The sequence below is a fragment of the Pagrus pagrus genome, assembly GCF_965226575.1.
Source record: "Pagrus pagrus genome assembly, chromosome: 11".
Classification (NCBI taxonomy): Eukaryota; Metazoa; Chordata; class Actinopteri; order Spariformes; family Sparidae; genus Pagrus; species Pagrus pagrus.
In genome coordinates, this window is record NC_140195.1 from 5,702,638 (window position 1) to 5,720,041 (window position 17,404).

The following is a 17,404-nucleotide window of genomic DNA, read 5'->3' on the forward strand; positions in this document are numbered from 1 at the left end:
ATTTCCTCATGAAACGGAGTTGTCTCACTGCTGAATTAATTTGTGTCTTGGCAGATTGCAAAATCATTTTGGATACAACAAGGAAGCGCCAGGAGGATTGAAATCGACACGTCCCGCTTATATGAGCAATTTGCCGTTAAAGATCTGGGGACGCAGGGCGCGCCTGAGCCGAGTAATACCCAGCATATTATGCTCAACCAGAAGATTGCACACAACTTCAGTGAGTAGCTCGACAATAGATGCGTTCCTGAGCGCCGAGGTGAGGTTGCTTATAAATATTGTCCCCCGCAGCAGATCATTTTCAGCGTTTTTATAACGGAAATTGGATTTTCTCGGCAAAATAATAAGTCTAATTTCCGTGTGGTAATGAAAAAGCAGTCTTCTGGATGAACTCGAATAACAGGAGCTCATTCCTCCTGTGAATTGGGAAGCTGCAGTGTGAAGTAAAACCCCCTCCAGCAGAGGGAAGCACCACACAGGAAGATCTCTGCAGGGGCAGTGTTAATGTCAGGCTCTTTAATTTTCATACATTAGACTTTAAATGGCCAATTAAAGGAAGGCTGACCTGAAGACTCTGTTAGGGAGGGCCTGTAAATGCTGCCACTTTGCTCTTTTTAGACGATGGCAGAGGCTGTGAAGCAGCTGTAAAGCAGACAGACGGATGTTCCCGCTCTGTGTCTGCAGGGGGCAGTGTGTCACCGGTCCTGCAGAGCCCATAACTGCCCAAACAATCCACAGAGCTATTGTGAAGTGGAACATATTCTACATCTCATCTAATGGCTTTTCACTTTTGATTAACTGAGCGTACGTGGTTTGTATATTTCAAGACCCCGAGCCAGGGGAGAACATTTCAAGAAGCTTCCTTCCTCCCTCGCAAGCTCCTCCACCGTGAGGCCATACAGATGTGGCGGCGGTGGTGGTGGTGGCGGCCTGCTAAATGGAATCAGTGTAGGCGTGCAGACTGGCAACATAATTAGAGTTCACATGGTCATGAAATATGGATATGAGATCTGAGGGACAGCGACAGCGATTTCCCGTCTCGATACAGAATACCTCAGCAGCCGGAGTCTCTGCTCCTCCCCTGACCTGGAAACTTTGGTTGTGTCAGGAGCAGCAGCTGAGTGATGACAGCCTGCAGGCAACCCGAGGCCAGGCATCTCTCTGCTGCAAGCTTTAGAAAAATGTAGACATTTGAAGAACAAGGGGAACTCTCTGTCATGCTGTGTCTCTTACTCTGGCCATATTAACACTGACATAGAGAGCAGTGGTGGAGGAACGATTCAGATCCGTAACTTGATGAAGTTGCAGGATCAGACTTTTTTATTTGCCAAGTATGCAAACATAAAGATAATGTGTCCTGGCATTTGCCTCAACATAGACATTTAAGAATAAAACCATTGAAATACAGAATAAAATGATATCATGCATTACAAGTTTGAGATGGGATCTGAATGGACGTGACGAGAAACCTGGATGACATGTGCAACCGATGATTCAATCCAACAACAGTGGAGGTGGAAGCTAATGTACAATGTTAGTTCCAGTTAGATTTGTCAAGGTGACACGTGCAAGGATTAGATGAGGGCTGTACGATACTCTCATGTAAAAAAAAACTCCATTACGAAAATAGAAAATGTCACCTAAAGTGGATACAGACCAGGCAACATTTCAACTTCCTTCCCTCCGAGTGTTTCCCCGTAGTGTTGGCACTGCTGTCACAAAGACAGTGTTAGCAGCCTGGCTATGGTCCAGAGCAAAAAAAAAAAAGTTTGAAGTAGAAACTCTGATATCAGCGCTATGAAAAGGCAGAGTAAAACACCTGGTTGTATTAATAAGTAGGCAGGTTTTGGTACTGATCCAGGAGGAGGATTGTCAGTGTTACACTGTCTCAAATCCGGGTGGTCAGGGGAAACACATATCGACGAGGGAACAGACTTTGACACAACACCGGTGCTCTCCATCGAGTGAACGCCCGTCTTGTTTTACCTCAACTGTCAGAGGACATTAGGAGAGTAAAAACGTTTTCCTCTAAGTGTAGCATAGCCGACATAAGCAACGTTAAATGCTAATACCCAAGAAAAGTACCTACATTTTGGACTTTAGTAAATGGACTAGTTATATTAAATCACTGCATTTGTATTGCCGATATTGACCCAGTAATGTGACCCACACTATAAACAAAACACGATCATTATTTGAGGTGTTTCCTTTGGTTAGAAAACACAAGAAGTCCTCCAGGAGTCAGCCTCTCTCTGAAGCCATGTATGAATAAATGCTGTTAAATGTTGTTAAATGCTGTTAATAGGTCTTCTCTCCCTCTTGGCACCCCCCCCCCATGCCATCACACTCCCTCACACACACACATACACACACACACACACACACACACACACACACACACACACACACACACCCTCCCTGCGCTTGTTTGCATGTTTATCACCACAAACCTGCCTAAATTTGTGCTGTTTATTCAGCTCATCTCTCACTCGTTGCCACACTATTTAGTCATCTGATCCCATTACACCGGGAGCCAGTGTGCACGAGAAACCTAGCATTGTTTTGACGACGACTCAGCAGACAGTGAGACTACACCTCCATCAGATAACATGTGATGCATGTGTGTAATCAATAATTAACACATAAGCTAAGAACTGTTGATTAGGAGACTCTGACTGTATCCGCCGCGGCTTTTAAAGACATTATGTTGTTTAGCTGTTACACGCTGAGGCAGATGGAGTTAGACAACTTGAGCAGGTGGTTGTGTTTCTGCTGTGCTGCGGTTTTCAGTGGTTTCCTCTGGTGATCAACATGATCATTGTGGGCACGCAGGAACATCAGCTGCGTCAACAAGTGCACGGGACAATGCGGTAATGATCCGTGCACTTATTTATAGCGTTACACGTAAGTGCTCTACAAGAATCCGAGAGACCTTTGGCAACAGGATTGTAGCTCATATTGATTTTTCTGATTGCATCCTTTAAAAAGAAATACCAACAGAGCAGATGAAAGACAGATAGAAAAACCTGTGTGTGTGTGTGTGTGTGCTGGGACTCTGTAATAGCCATAACTGGCTCCTCTCTGCACGCCACCACGCATTTAAATCGGTTAAAGTTTTAATAGAGTCTGATCAAATGAAATGTCTTCACACAGACGTGCTCCCGCAATATGTCTGAGTCTTTGATGAGATCAGTGGTGACACAAGTATTCAGATCCTTTAATTAAGTGTAGAAAACTCCGCTGCAAGAAAGAAATCCTGCATACAAAAGCCGACTTGAGTAAAAGTAGAGAAGATACTTAAAACTTCATGAGTATAACTTCAAGTATTTTTTCTGTAGATAAATGCTCCCTGTGACTGATATATTTAAAGTAATGAGATGGTCAACACTGATTCATCGGTGCATTTGCAGCATTTAACTGTTGCAGCTGGTCAAGGTGGAGCTAAGTACTGCTACAGCTGAAGGGCTCTAAGTTTAAATGCATTAATCACTTTTTTATTGACCATATGTGAGTAGATTAGAACGGGAAATTAAAACTGAGGCCTTCCCCGTCTCTCTCTATTGCCTGAGGACGATAGGTTTAAGTCGTTTAATGCTGCTGGACTGTGCATTTCTTTGTGAAAGACTCGCTTACATCAGTTTAGAAACGAGCTCCACGTTCGCCTGTGTGTCATTTGTAGACAGACATATTCTTGATTAGACGTGGTGTGCATGGTGTACAGCAGTCATTACAACAGTTTGTATATATCCACAGTGTTGAATGTTATCGAGACTACCGCCACCTGCTGGTATGGAGAGTTATCTCCTCCGACAGAGGTGCAGAAAATATGAGCTAGTTGGCCGTTGGCTGTAGTCTTTGCGGTGTGTTCAAGTGCAGCTTTTTTTGCCAGAAAAACAGGCAGCGTGAGGTGATGCAACTTGCTCTTTGATGTTGGTTTGGTGTGTCTGGGCCCCCGAGGCCCCCCCAAGAAATGATTACTGATGCAGGGAAGAAGAAATAACAGCTCAGTTCAGCTGCCAGATTTGTTCATTTTTGGGAATGTTTGCTGTTTTTGTGAAATGTTGGATAAACAACTATTTACAGTAACTGTAGCCACGTTTGCACTGTAGGAACTTCCCCCAGAGAGCAGGAACCTTCGGAGGAACTCGGTGTCAAATTAAGTTCAGGGGGGAAAATTTTTTACCCCCCAAAAAGGAAGAACTTTTCAAAAGTACAGGAACTTTGGGGGTGGGGGCTTGAAGCGCTGAACCATTTAATCGCTGTTGTATAGTAAAGTGCAAAAATGCTTTTTCATACATCTGTGGGCTATGTGTCTTTTTTTTTTGTGTCTGTTGGAAACACACACAACTAGTTTGTTGAAAAAAATTGCACTGGGACTAAAGGTTCTGGGTAGTTCGGGTGGGAATGCGGCCTATTTGTAAAGTTGGTGGACCTCTGAAACATGACAAGGAACCAGACAAGCTTTTTTGTGTTGGGTCTGAAGTTGGATTTGTTTCATAAAATGTCCTATAATTGTAGTAGATTAAAAAAAAACCCATTATGTTCCCTCTAAAATGTTGTGGCTCTGAAGTACTGTGCAGCATAAACATTCAAGCACCTTAAAAGTGCACTGAAGCACAGTACTTGAGTAAATCTTTCCCCCACTCGGTGAGAGCCGCTGTGGTTTTGTACGATCATGGTGCATTTCTGTTGAGACTGTGTGTCCGACTAATACCGTGCTTTATTGAGAGCCTGTGTGCACGCTGCCTATTTAATGTCTGGAAATGTCGCACTGCTAATTAAAAGTACACCTGCGGCTTCCTGCACCCAGTGGGATGCACTCTCCACCTCTATACTCTAATTTGCCTGGGCAATGCACAGTTTGTCTGAGTGCAAATCAACAAAGGGCTTGACTTGCACTTGTGTGGTTTTTTTTTTTCCGACCAGGAGCCGTAACCCCTCTCTCTCCCGAGGACGCTAGTAGCGCTTCGGCATTATTCGGATGTTTGATGTTGTGATTCCTCATTTTGAAAATGTGACACGACAGCCTCTGTTGGTCCTGACGGGGGATTACTGTCTCAGGTCTTTAATGTCAAGGATTTAGAGACGTGTTGATTACGGCTATGCTTCTCCTTTTCCTTTCACCTGATTATTTTATTCACTTTGTCATGAGTAGATTTTCAATTAGTTTGATGATTTGGATCAGAACATTTTAATCCTTATTTTGGAAGTCAGCCTTTAGGGACGGCTAAAGGAGAAATATACTTATCAGCTTTGTTGCTGAGAGTTAGATGAGAAGATCGATACCACTCTCATATCAGTCAGTTCAGTTTGAAGCTTCAGTCAGCAGCCAGTTATCTTAGCTTAGCATAGAGAGGGGCAAAAGCTAGCCTTGATCAGCCGGAAGGTAACAAGCACCTTGAATGCTCGCCAGTTAATTTAACTTAACTTATTTAACTGCACAAAAAACGACGTGTTAAAACGACAATTTGCAATTCTGAGTTTTCTTTTCTTGGCAGGGCCAGCGACTGTTGTATTCACATTTTGTTTTTTTGAATGGATTCAACAAAAAGGTGCTAATGGGAAGATTTTGGGACTCGGCTCGGCTTTCTGTTTCCAATGTCCAGCTAAGCTATGTTGGCTTTGATCGGAGCCACACAAATGCAGCATAACGCCTCCCTGGTGTGTGATTTTAGATAGCATGCCAGCACTGAGGAAACAAAAGAGGTGTGGCGACCGTAACATGTAGCATGTAGCTCTAATATGACATATAAAATGTGCAGTGGGCAGTGCTTCCTGAACTATGGCATACCATGGAAATAACGATTCCAGTCAATCTCGTCCTCTGCTCGAAAGTGAGCTCTCGGACCACGTTGAGAGCGTGATAAGCTGCTAACTGCTGCTAGCTCGTTTTAAGTCTCCCAACGGTGGGGCGCACAAATAATGCATATTCAAAATGTCACACACCACAAATGTAATACTACAACTAGATGATGAAGGCAAATGTGGCGTCTATTCAGTCCAATGAGAATTGCTCGCCTGGCACAGTTTTCTAGCCTCCGGGTTTACTTCCTGGTTATGTAGCCCACTGAATATACTTCATCAGGAGTGTCTCTGTCTTGCAGCTCAGCCTGTAAACTTTACTTTTGTGTGTCACTTTTTTTTTTTCAAGTTCTACAAATATAACACCTCCATGAATCAACAAATCATAATAGAAAGAGTGATAACTGACCTTGTTTGCAGATTGAGGTGTCCTGTCAACAGTTTTACAGACTTATGATGGTGCTGTATGGGTTAAATGCTGTTTGGGCCAAAGGGGAATTTTTCGCTGCAGTACCACGAGTCACCACTGGGAAAAATTGGAAGCAAGGCTGAGCGGCGTCATCGCATCCAGGTCTAAAGAGTAGCTTCATGGTCTTTGGTCTCATCCTGCCAGTTCAATCTTTCCAACCAGATGCTGATTCAGCTCTGTTCCTCCACTCAGAGGCAAAACAACACTGACCTCCCAACACATCCTGAAACCTTTAATAAATCAAACCAATTTTATTCATACAGCCTAAAATCACAATCACATTGCCTCAGGGGGCTTTACAATCAGTACAGTGACGGACATCCTCTGTCCTTAGACCCTCAATTCGAGTGAGGAAAAAACTTGCCATATTGAGAAAAAGGCAAGGCCCTGAAACAGAGCCTAACATCTCCTGGCTGTAGCTTAATATTTAATGGACAGCAGTATCGATCTCCTCCAGACAGTTTATTTTACAACATGTCAAAGAATTCCTTCTACATGTCTGACAAAGAGCTTTCAGCATCTCAAATTACGGGGAGGGAAGCGTTCGCTACTTGCGGTGAAGAACAGAGAGTTTCACGTCAGGAAAAAGTTTTTGACCACAAGCCGGCTGACAAGCGCACAACTTTCATGAAAGGAAGTAAGATGTGACGATTCCAAATCAACGGCCGAGCGTCTGACTGGCTGAAGCATCTCGGCTGTGTTTTTGTCCCGCTCTCCATGTGTTTTACATACATGTCGACAGCTCCTGAAGCTGGCTCCTAATGAATGCTTTGCAAAGCTCCTGCATTATGCAGAGGAATTTTCTGTAAAACAGAAAAAAGAAGTCCCATCAGCTTTGACTTGATAGAATGCAAATTTGTGCATTTCCCTTAGGCATTTGGGGGGAAAGTAATTAAGCAAAGGACCCTTTGTCTTCACAATGCTTTTTTAAGTCATTTCATCGCGGGATAAGAAGACAATCCGTCAAAAGGAAAAGCTTTCACGTCCTTTTCAGTGTGTTAACTTTCTCCTAATCTTTTGTTCTTCCAGACATTTTCCTCAAAAGTTTTCCGGTGCAACCAGGAGAGCTGAAGGACAACCTGTTCATCATTAACGAGGAAGACGGAGGCCTGTCTGATGAGCACATCACCTCTCTGAGGAGGTAGGAATTTGTGCCAAAAAGCGCTGATTTGCATTCACTCCCGATGGCGTGACAAGTGGAGCTGAGAGGTGAATGACTTTCTGTAGCCGGAGTCTGTGGGCGGTTCATGTGTGTTTTGAATTGGCAGAGGCAACGAACCCCTTTTTTGGAAACCAGCAGCTTAGCAAATCGTCAACAACAGATGTGAATGCAGGACGAGGAGGAACAGGGGAAACCGCAGCTAGTTCATGTGAGGAGGACGCACGGCTCGCACAGCAGTCATTCACGGTGTTCTAACACTAAAGAGCAGATGCCAGAACCTTTTACCAGAGCAGCTTACTAATAAAAGTTTTATCTGGGGTTATTTACGGAGATGGAAACTATCGACATGCCCTCAGGAATATGAGACTGAAAGTGGGTAAAATGCTTCCTGATTCTTTACCTGCAATTTACTCAGCGGCCTCGGAGGCTGACCTCCTGGAAGGCGAGAGTGATCTAATGTGCTGTGTGGAGGATTTTATTTATTCCATGAAAACATAATATATATTTTAATGCGCCGTGGTGTAGGCCTGAGGAATACAATCTCTGAAAGAACCACTCCCAACAGGTGCTGCAATATTAATGACCGGTGCTACTCCAGCGGCACGTGGCCCGGCTCATGAAAAAGTGAACGCCTCGGGGTTTGAGGTCAGAAATGACGGAGGCAGGAAGCCCAATTTAAGACAGGCGGGGGTCAAATTCAGTGCGAGCGGGTAAATAGCCGCTCCCATCAGCGTCTCGCTGCTTTATAGAAGCTGACGAGGACCATCAGCGCTATTTGGCTTTTAATCACTCGCCTTTCTCCAGGGCACGGGGAATCCGTGCGATGGCATCAGACCCGAGGGAGGGAGGTAAAAAAAAAAACATGCGATGATATGAAGAGGCGAAGGTCAAAATGAGAAAGTGTTTTCTGATAGAGAAAGGAAAACATCCACAGTCGTGACATACATTTTTAAACAGATCTATAGATCTAGAGTTAAGTGTGGTTGATTAATAAGGGCATTTACATTTAGGCTCATTAATGTTATTGGATTTTTTAGAGGGAAATCAGGTGGTTCAATAGTGCAGACGAGGAAAACAACCGCATAGTTTAAATGTATTAACTTGCCTTAATTCATAGTCGGCCCAACAGAGATGCCAGACGCAGCAGCCGTGAACTGTCAGTGGCTTTTTATCTGTGCTGCTCCTCACCTTTCAACATCACACCACATAAAAATCAATGAACTATACAATATGGATGAATGCAATTCTTGCACACGGGTTGCAGTACTATCAATAATACCAACATCAGTGAAATCAATCGATTCTGAATATAAAGTTCAAGAGTAATTTACACATCAGAATGCCTATAAGATGTGAGTCAGCAGCAGAAATCCAACCCATCACTGTATATACAGTCGACTGTACAGACACTATACACCTCCAACATGCACTCTTCCCCCTCATCGATAAAATATTCAGTGTGGCACCTACAGACTTCGGCTCTGGAAGGGAAAGTTTCTGCTTTCTGAGATTGTTGTCAAGCTTTCCTGTATTCTCCGTGTCCAGGTTTCTTGCTCTGTGTTTATTCTTAACCACATGACCGCTTCTTTCCAGTCTGATGCGGAGCCTCAGAGCAAAAATATAATCAATATTTCATAATGACAATGTATCAATGACTCTGTGTAATGTGAAAGGGGTCACGCACAAGGGTGAAGTCTCCGAGCTCTACAAGCTTAAAAGGTTTTTTTTTGGTTTTCTCACTCGGAGCGTGAACACTGGACACAAACGCGACCTCATATTGATGCGTCTATTGCTCTGTAACTGCTAACAACTTAGCCATATCAACATCTAAGGTGGCACTATTTAACCACCTTAACCGCAGATATGTTGGATTTGAGGTCTGGTTATTTTGGGGCATAAAAACACTCGGTTAGAGTTGGGGAAAGATTGTGTTTTCGGCTTAAAATACCCACTTTTGTTGCCACAAAGATGACAGGAAAATGTTCCGACAGTCGCTTTAATGACCCAGTTTTGCCAAACAGCGGTCTGTTTCACCTCGCCGTCACCTCTGAGACAGAAATTTGTTTTGATGAGCCTGTAACCAAACCCACATGCAAAGTCACAGGACTCTGGGTCACACCTGTACATCAGTGCAGCAAGGTGAGAAGTTAAACCATTGGAGAGCAGCGAAGAAAAGATTTTCAAGTAGTGTTTAGTTGAACACCTCTGGCACTGTTTTAGTGATTACACACCATACAAATTAACTCAAATCTATATGCCAGATTTAGCAGATGTGAGATGTGCTCCACGGATGAGATGCCTGGAGAGAAACGGCTCGCTGGTTAGATGAGATTTCCCCGTTGTGATATGATGCACTCGTCTATTGACAGATCTACCTTCTCGTAGTTTCATTGAAATGCAGAGACAATGGAAGGAACGAGACCATTAAAGCCTGAAACTTGGTTAGGGTTAGGAAAAGATCATGTTTTAATTTAAAGCAGCAATATGCTGTGTGATTTGACACCCCTCAGTTTCTAAGTGTAACACGACTGCTGTAAATACAAATCCAGTGTTTCTGTAACAATATTATCGGCTGTAATGTCAGATAAGATAACTAGCTTAGTTAGCAGTAGTTATATTAGCGACGAGTAACGCTATCCATCCATCGGGAAACTTCATCATCAGGATGATTTTGAAGTCATTTTAAGGTAAAAAAGTTACATATTGCTGCTTTAAAAACATATGTTAGTTGCTACAAACACGACGTGAGATGTCCTGAGGTCTTCTTAAAAATATGCACTGGTTTCACACTTACAAATGTCTCACAGTCTTGAATAGTGGTCACTGGCTTGGCAGCCTTCTCCATCCCCTGATATGAAAGTCAATATGATACTTCGGCTTATGACACATATTAATGTGAACCTATCAGTGGTGGGCAGAAATGGTAATTGCCAAAAACTGTGTGGGTGTTGTTTGATCAGTTCTGAGTCAAATGTTGCTGAATTTGTGCTCAGAAATATGTTAAATCATTCTTGGCAACGGAGCCCTACCCTCTTCAAATCAGGGTGACGACAGGAAAATAAACCACAGGAATCTTAAATGTGAACAATCTGATTGAGAAAATACATTTTCAAGACCTTAAAGCATTTTAAAAACAGGCCTAGCTTCTAAAAGTGATATTATTATGCTTGTTTTTATGTTCAAGGTACGTCCCCACCATGGATGACGTGGAAATGTACAAATCCCACAAAGGACCTGTGGAAGAACTGCACATTGTGGACCGCTACATGATGGAGGTACAGTTTTTACAGATTCTTTTAGGTTTGACCGTGACCTCGGCACAATTTAATGAAGCTCCTCATGTTTGTTGAATCTTCACTCACCTGCCTCCTCCTCCTCCTCCTCCTCCTCCTCCTCCTTCACACACACTGTGGTTGTCATGACGAGCTCTTAGCATTCATGTGGTTTTCACTCTCACAAGCACGCCTGCGGTCGTATGACCAGTGTGTGGTTGGCTAAAGGGCTGCAGGAAGATCACCCTACAGTGCCATTCAGGAATATTTAACACCAGATAAGAGATTTCATATGTCTGATACAGGGCGGCATCTCCTACAACCTTCTGGAGAAGCATGCCTTCTGTGTTTGACTGCAGTCGCCCTGAATGCTGCTGAACACACAACACAATCAATCCTCTTTAATGCTGCCACTTAAAGCAAATATTCAAATACTGCACTTAATACGAGCTGAAACTGAAACTCTTAAGATTAAAGGTGATTGCTCTCTCTTTGAGGGTTTCTTTCAAAGAATAATGTTCTGCAATTTTCAGTCATTTCACACATTTCCCCCCAGAAAAACATTAAATTATTAAAGCAAATGAAAGGGCCGACACATTCGTTTTCGAAGCGTCACAGTTTAACAATCTTTGGCATCGTTATGACTCAGAGTTGGAGCGTTTCCTCCATGAGCCGTATGGGATTGTCAGTCTCTGCTGCTGTCTGTACCACACTGTCGATGTGGCTGATCCACCACTTTGGTCCAGAAATTGCTAAATGGATTTCTGTGACATATGAGTGGCCGTTATGGCCAAAAATAGATTCGAATGAATCGCGATCATGATCCGCGATTAAAACTGCTATAGTTTTTTCACAATTTTGAAATACACTGTAAACTATAGCCAGACCAGAAAAAGCCTATGAATTTCTGTATTTCAGCATATCACCAGAGTAACCACTAGCTGCTGCTAACTGTAGCTGCAGTTGGCTAGTTAGCTCAGTTAGCCGTGCAGCTAGCGGACCCATCGTAGATACTGTATATACTCAACCCAGACTGGGGGCTTGGAGAACTGGGGGAGTGAGCTTTGGATGCCTGGGTGGAGAAAGATTTCAAGGTCACGACGTCAAATAATTAATTCTTCAAATTCTGTTGTTAATTTGACGTATTTTTTGTAATATTTTACACTAACATTCTTACATATTGGATCTTGAAGATAGTTGTGTTTTGGCACATACTCCTCATCTCCCATGTTGCGACAGTAGCTGTTGCTGTTCAGCTTGGAAATGAGATCAATCATTGTCGAGATCTATTACGTTAACTTGACGTAACTTTCTGGTTTCTCACCACTTTTCCCTCTTTGTACAACTGCACCTGACTTCCTCCTTTGCAGCTGTATTAATTATTGCAGCCACTGGAGGGCGCCACCTTACAAGAAATGTAAAATATGGGTCGTAATAACCTGCTTTCACTATCGACCTATATGGCTGTGTGGGTGGGTTGTGAATATTATACCTGCTAACATGTGTTCACGTTGTGAACACAAGTGTGCTAGCACTCTTGCATTAGCACCCCTGTGCCAGCGTACAGCCTCAAAGAGCTTCTAGCACGACTGTAGACTCTAAGGTCTTGTTTCCTTCAGACCCTGTATCTGTATAACAGCTCTGAATAATCACTTTCCTCTCAGGCTGTCTGTGGAGGCATCTGAGGACGGATTCTCTGTCATTTGAGAGATCTGTCAATATATTAGCGTTGAAGTGCTGACCTTTTCCTCCAGATAAAACAAATCATAATCACGCTTTGGGAGGCTTCATCCTGTTACGCTACACTGTACATGAGCTCTGTGTATGTTCCTAAATCACGCCTGTCCTGCTTTTCTCCTGCTCGGTACCAAAGCATGAAGAATTCCTTTTTATATCTTAAATTTGACGAACAAGACAAGTTTCCAGTTAAAGATCTGAGAAGTGAAATGTTAGGAAATGTGCTTACTTTAAATGCAGCGACTAACGTGTGAATACAGTTTTAGCCAAGGAGGAGTAAAATTATAACAGTGTTACCTTGGCGTGGAATCAGTGTGATCTGTTAACCTCCTCCCCCCCATTACAAAACATAAATGTGTCAGAAAATGTGATAAGGAGAGAAAATGGATCTTCTGAGTGTGGAGGATGACACATACTGGCACATTTATTTTTATAAATAGCCAAATGATTACACGGCCTTGATTTCTATCACTAATCCTAATATCTCTTCTTAACCATCCGTCAGACCGAGTGCCCTTTGGCTTTTGGGAGATGGCACCTGAGCACGAGCGAGATGGTCTGACAATGTGGAGTGATTTATTAGAGGTTACCCCGACTCAAAGGTCGACTAGGCAGCTCAGCCAATCGTTTCGAGGTGTCAAGCCTTCAGTTTCTCTATTAAATCAGCCCGTCGACAGGCCCGCAGCGCTTCACTTTTGCCTGAGGTTATCTCGCCAAAGAACTTGAGCCATGCGAGAACAAACTGCAGCCATCCGATGACTGTATCTTATTGCGGCATCTCCCTGCAGCGCCGCTTTTTTAAATAATTCTGAATAATCACATGGAAATAGGTTGTGTAATGATGTGATAATTGCGCTCTCTTCTGTATACACACAGCCCATTACGCTCACATCCTCTCTCTCCGCTACAGATGTGCAACGTCCCCTACCTGAGCACACAGCTCGACCTGCTGCTGACTCTGAGAGAGCTACCGACCGGCATGAGCGACCTGCAGCCGGTGAGTTTTTACTCGATTCACCTACGGAGTCCAACCAAAGGTCGAATCAGAGGTTTTTAAAGTTTGTTCCATTCCTACTAAGCTGAAAAAGGGTAAAACCGCAGCCTCCGCAGCACATGGCGGGGCACGAAACATGCAAATTTATTCCATAATGCAAATGCTAATGTTCAGTTACATCCCGGCTTGAGACATAAATGAAAAGACCATCTGGAAACAAACTGACATTAATACATAAAAGCTTTTTTCCCTTCAGTTGGAGCTTTGTGTTTGAAGTGGTAGGTGAAGTAGTTTCTTTTCTATTTGCCTGATGGTTAAGAGTCTTGAAAACAGAGAGGCATGAGAGGCACTTTAAGACACCTCGCTCCGTTTGATGAGGGAAGAAAAAATATGGATCTTAATCAAATCAGGTTCCATTTTTCTGTGCAAAGTTTTTACATTCATCAGAAACCCACTTTGGTTTTCACTTTGGAGAGGAAGGATTCATCAATTCAACTTCAGAAAAACTTTTGGTAAAAGACAAACACTCTTAAATGCTCAGTATGTCACTTCTCCCACTCTCTCAAACAAAACATTGAAAGCAAAAGATGGGGTCTGATGATGTCATGACGTATCGTGGGATCGTGGGAGTTGTTGTCTTCACTGTTAAACAACCACAACTACAGATGAAGATCTACCTGAGGCGACTCTTTAAAAATGTTATGTTGTGTTGTGACAGCGCTGCGCTTCAAGTCTGGTTAGGTTTTGGCACAGAAACCACTTGGTTATGGTTAGGAATTCATGTTTTGGCTAAAATTCCAACTTTGGTCGCCTCAAAAATGGCTGAAAAAGGCTTTGTAGCCGAGAAAACGGCTTGAAATTGTCCTGATGTCTCGTTAAAAATAGTTGGTGTTGCATGCCTGACAAATGTCCCGACATTTCGTCTAATATATCCTGTTTTATTGCCACGAAGACGGCTTGAAAACAAAACATCTCATCAAAAATAACTGTTTTTTTCGCCATAAACACAGCTACCAACATCCTGTTAAAAATACTTGGTGGTGTTGTTACCAACACGTCTGGAAAATGTCCCACGGTTCTGTAAAATTATGCAGTTTGTTGCCACAAAGGTTGCTTTAAAATGTCCTCACATCTCATTAAAAATACCCAGTTTTGTCACCTCAAACATGGCTAGAAAATGTTGGGACATCTTGTTAAAAATATACTGTTTGATTCAACAAAGATGGCTTGAAAATGCCCTCACATCTCATTAAAAATAGCCAGTTGCTCACCATCAACACCTCTGAAAAATGTCACCAATAACACCCACTTTAAAAAGCAAAATAAGAAAAAAATGCACAAAATTACAATATAAATGTCAGTTATCTATTAGCTTATTTTTTTCTTAACCTTTCCACATGTCGCCTAATGTTTAAGGCCTGGCAGTGCAGCGGATATCACAGGTTCATCATTAGTCAGACTAATCGTTAGCACTCTTATAGATGTCTGCAGTTTATTGGCATGGAGGACTGCAGGGTGTGAAGATATTGCAGTCAGTCGAGAATACCTCCCAGCTCTTCTGTTCTTTTTTTCATGTGATTCTCTCAAGCTTCTGTTCCTTTCAGCATCAGTGCTTCAGCCCTAATCTCCTGTCTGCTGACTGTCTGAGAATGAGGAGAAACAATGGATAAGAATGATGGCACTGTAATCCATTGACTGTGACAGCAATTTTTCTTTGTCTAAAACGCGGAGAGAAACATATCGTGTGCCAGCGAGATGACAAGACAAGAAAGATTAGCAATTTCATTAAGTTTCAATTTACTCTTGGCTTTCTCTCCCCGATGTTGTTTCTCTTCCTACTTGTGACTTGAGATTTATTAAAAAAAAAAAGAAAAAAGGCCACTTTTAGATCAAACTTTGGTATTTACGTTCAGGTACAAGAAGCATTTTGCTTTCTAATCTACTCTCGACAGCGGAGTGTGGCCCCGTCTCACAATAAAACATGTTCAAACATGGAGAGGTCGGGGTCCTCCCTGTTGGACAATACTCTAAATCCTTTGATTCTCTGACACCGCAGACTCCTTAAAGCCTGAACATTAAGGAGGATTTACCTCGCCGACTGACAAGACGGGGCTCAAGGAGAGAAAATGGAGAAGTCACCAACTGGGAGATGTTTCTCACCTAAGATGTGCACTGCCGGTGACACTGACAGGTTTTACGATGCATTATCGACTGTTTACCGTGCTCTGTGTGAAGCCGTTTCCAAATATAAATATGAGGCAAACACACAGAGGCAAAGTCAGTGATGCGGTAGACAGGAAGAAGTGCTCAGGACTGGGAGGTGTACTGTGATGTACTGTGTGGAAAAAACTAAATGTTGCTTTTTCAGCAGTTTTGTCGATCGCACCTCCTTTTTCCAATTAAGTCACAATGAAACTAGAGTTAGAAAATCTTTAGCTTTTGCAGCTTGACGGAGGTGAAACAGAAAATGTAGCTGCTGGTACACAAGAGGGATTTCAAAGTCAAGTCCCTCAGATTTGATTGCACAAAAATGAGTGTGGATGCAAATACGGAGCGATATGTAGTGAGATACTGGGCTGTAGATTTGTTGGCCTTCATCTCGCCCTGGTTAGGTCCCTTAAGAAAGCTTCTTCTCTGTGACAGAAGTTAAACAGACATGCATTTGTTGAACCGGCCTGTCTTCAGCCAAGTTTTTTATTTGTAAAACTAAAAAAATACTGTTTGAAAAAATGTCTGAGAAAGCATAAAGCCTCACCTTTGTGTCGAGCGTCGGAGTGTGTTCTCGAGTGTGGAATGGGCTCATTGTCGGCCCTCAGCACGTCAGCCCGGCGCCGCAGAGATTTGCATTTCCATCTGAACAAGGCTAACCGCTTGAAGGTGTGTTTGCAACTGATGACGTGCTCGGCTTGGCGTGCTTCAGAGGAGCGACTGTAAACACTCTTCCTCCCTGCAGCACCATCAGAAAAAGCCGCTCCATTGATTTGGTGGCACGTTTCGTTTCCTAAAATTCTTCACAATAAAACTCCTCCGTTATTTCAAGGGTTTTATTATGAAGCAGCAAAATCAAGAAATTCCTGCACAGAAATTAGATGAGTCTCCTAGCTGTTGGTAGCTAGCGGGAGAGCTAACACAACCGAGTCATCAGTGATAAATTGTCGCCAGTTAACGATAACGCAAACCACTGACAAACACTGTCCGTGTCATAGGCTACCAATTACACGTCTATGACCTGACTGTCTTAATCTGGAGGTGGAGAGGATGGTGGTGTAGTTAGCAGAGAAAGGGCTGCCAGGACAATGGCAATAGTTCGAGATTGGGTTTAAACATTAGCGTGACACCTCCAGGTGTTTCTGAGGAGACTGTGAGACAATTTCTAGCCATGTTTGTGAAGTATTTTGAGCCAAAACATGATCTTTTTCAAACCCTAACCAAGTGGTTCTTGTGCCTAAACCTAACCAGATCATCAGCACAGCGATGTCACAACATGAAATAGAAAATGGAACCGAAAGAAACGCAAAGTTGCAACACAAAGAGATGTAAAGTCGGGAATTATGCGTATGATTTGGACGGGCATGCTTTGTTAAGTCTGGTTAACTTCCTCACCGCCGTGCACAGCAAGGACACCATCCAGGACCGTCTCTGATGGCGTACGTCTTGCCCCCACCCACATTGTTAAATCGGGAAATGGTGGAAGAAGGAAAACAACATCAGACTTTAAATCTGTTTGATAATAATTGTATATAGATGTAGATAATGATTTACTTTTTTAAAGCAACGATATGTGGCGTCCCAGAGAGACATAGTCGATTGTAGAGTCTCATCCCTGGATAGTCAAATACTGAAGCTTTGGATTGGCAGCTCTGATCGCACGGCGACCCAAAGCATCAGTATTTAATGAGCTGTGGACTCAACAATCAACTCAACTCCAGGACTTTCACATTTTGTTGCTTTAAACTTCCATACTAAAA

At 42.9% G+C, this 17,404-nt stretch overlaps 2 protein-coding genes across 2 annotated transcripts in view; one reads left to right on the plus strand and one right to left on the minus strand.

The window, feature by feature from the left end:
• cd40 (CD40 molecule, TNF receptor superfamily member 5) overlaps positions 1-17,404 on the minus strand; it is a 34,914-nt gene that overhangs the window by 16,584 nt on the left and 926 nt on the right. The window lies entirely within an intron of this gene.
• LOC311264718 (uncharacterized protein) overlaps positions 1-17,404 on the plus strand; it is a 39,653-nt gene that overhangs the window by 6,070 nt on the left and 16,179 nt on the right. The window contains exons 8-11 of the mRNA XM_084365809.1: positions 55-220; positions 7,301-7,412; positions 10,618-10,708; positions 13,353-13,439. Coding sequence (XP_084221935.1) covers positions 55-220; positions 7,301-7,412; positions 10,618-10,708; positions 13,353-13,439 — 456 coding nt within the window. The remainder of the gene's footprint in view (positions 1-54; positions 221-7,300; positions 7,413-10,617; positions 10,709-13,352; positions 13,440-17,404) is intronic.